At 40.2% G+C, this 1,761-nt stretch overlaps 2 protein-coding genes across 2 annotated transcripts in view; both read left to right on the top strand.

Annotated features, from left to right (window-relative positions):
• Positions 1-1,031, top strand: part of LOC119591388 (tetratricopeptide repeat protein 37-like) — a 3,354-nt gene extending 2,323 nt beyond the window's left edge. Inside the window, exons 4-5 of the mRNA XM_037940127.1 lie at positions 270-423; positions 950-1,031. Coding sequence (XP_037796055.1) covers positions 270-423; positions 950-992 — 197 coding nt within the window. The 3' untranslated portion in view covers positions 993-1,031. The remainder of the gene's footprint in view (positions 1-269; positions 424-949) is intronic.
• The window catches only part of LOC119591082, a 2,621-nt gene continuing 1,849 nt past the window's right edge, over positions 990-1,761 (top strand). Inside the window, exons 1-3 of the mRNA XM_037939803.1 lie at positions 990-1,123; positions 1,282-1,494; positions 1,598-1,756. Coding sequence (XP_037795731.1) covers positions 1,288-1,494; positions 1,598-1,756 — 366 coding nt within the window. The 5' untranslated portion in view covers positions 990-1,123; positions 1,282-1,287. The remainder of the gene's footprint in view (positions 1,124-1,281; positions 1,495-1,597; positions 1,757-1,761) is intronic.

Here is a 1,761-nt window from a genome sequence, read left to right as displayed (position 1 = left end):
TTGACACTATCACTAAGTGTAAAAGCTTCTGCCAATTCGTTTTGCAGTATGGAGGGACTTCATGAGCCAGAAACATGTAACTGAGTTATATGTGTAAGAAAATGCTTGTGGAAAATTGATGAATGAATTTGAAATTTGAAAATATGTATATTTGATAATATTTTGTCAGTCTGCAATATTAATAGATAATTTACTCATCAGATGTGCATTTTTTGCCATCTGTGGTTTTGTTACTATGTTACTATTATCTGTCTTCCTGCTTTTACCAGCGGGTAAATTTGAGGAGGCCTACAATGCGTACACAGCAGCCCTCCACTGGCTGGCCCCAGATGACACGCAGAAATCTCACATCCTTGTGGCCTTAGCTTCCCTGCAGTACAAGTTCCAGAACTGTGAGGAGGCAAAAAAACTCCTCTTCCAAGGGTGAGTTTGCACTGTCTCAGATTTCATGTTTTTGTATCCTTTTCTTCTAGCATCCTTCCTGTTTCTGCTTTATTGCTATATTCAGTTTTTTGTGCTGTCCATCAGATTTTCAGTGTTTTTGGGGGAAATCAACAGATAAAAAGATAAACTCAGGGGGGCCATTGCTGTTTTAGATGTCTGCAATCCGAATTCTTGAACATGACTGGTGCTTTCAGTCACTGGTTTTAGATCCTAAAATTTTCATATCTCAGGTGGTATGATATCTATATATTTTAGGTTTCAGATAGTAAAAAAAATATGCTTATAATTTGCATTTGCCATAAATTTCAGCGTAATCTATCCAAATTTATGACAAAATAAACAATAAATCCATTTGATTCCAGATAACATGAGCCATGTGGAATAAACATTGCATCCACATACCTTTATTTCATTTTGATGTCTATACATGTTATAGTATTTATATCTTTCTTCTTATGCCTGTAAGTTTGTCTACTTGTCAATATCTTTGTTCTCCAAATATCAGATCCCAGTTGAAAGGTGCATCAGTGCCTGGTTGTTTGCTCTAGCAGCTCTGGGGCTAATTTCTGGAGATGCAGTTCTTACGGGGGCAGCTTTAGCTGAACTGAGGCCATATGAGCACAACCCAGAATATGTCCATCATGTAACCTTCCTCAGAGCAGCTGAAGCCACTGCGAGGGTAAGAGCACAAAAAATCCTTGGTGAAGGTTAAAATGAAGGTCACCTTCTTTATATCTTTGACTTTCATTAGGTAGACTTGACATTGTGAAATTATATAATGTGGCATAAGTATATGATACTTTATCAAGTGTCATGGGTGTTTGACTTTTCCCTCAGAGTAATATGAAGGAAGCCAAGTTAATCCTGAGCAAAGCCCTTCACCAGCACCCAGCCAATGCTCCCTTGTGGCAGTCACTGGCTCGTCACCTTCTCACTATGACTACCTCATCCTCAGCCAGTAGCCAGAGGCACTGTATGGCAGCTGCTGCCTGTGCTGCCTCTGCAACTAAGCTAGCACAGGCAGCTGGCCAGCATAAGACCATTGCACAGGTTTGACTTTTTCTTAGTAATTGACCATATATGTATGATGTGGTTCATTATTGTTGTAATGTAGATGGAGAGAGCTGTAGTCAAACTAACTTTTCTGTTTTAGGATTCAGTGGCAAGTGTCCTAGCTACATTAGGTTCTGAAGGATCTAAGATTAACCAAAGTCGTGCTAGTCTTCGAGAAGCTCAAAGGGCAGTCCTCATGTGTCCAGGATCAGCAGAGGCTTGGACAATGTTGGTGGCTGCTAGGGTGGCTGCAGGCCATGCACA

Source organism: Penaeus monodon, chromosome 28 (genome assembly GCF_015228065.2).
Source record: "Penaeus monodon isolate SGIC_2016 chromosome 28, NSTDA_Pmon_1, whole genome shotgun sequence".
NCBI classification, from domain to species: domain Eukaryota; kingdom Metazoa; phylum Arthropoda; class Malacostraca; order Decapoda; family Penaeidae; genus Penaeus; species Penaeus monodon.
Note: the sequence above shows the minus strand (reverse complement) of the source record. Positions and strands in the feature narration are given on the sequence as shown.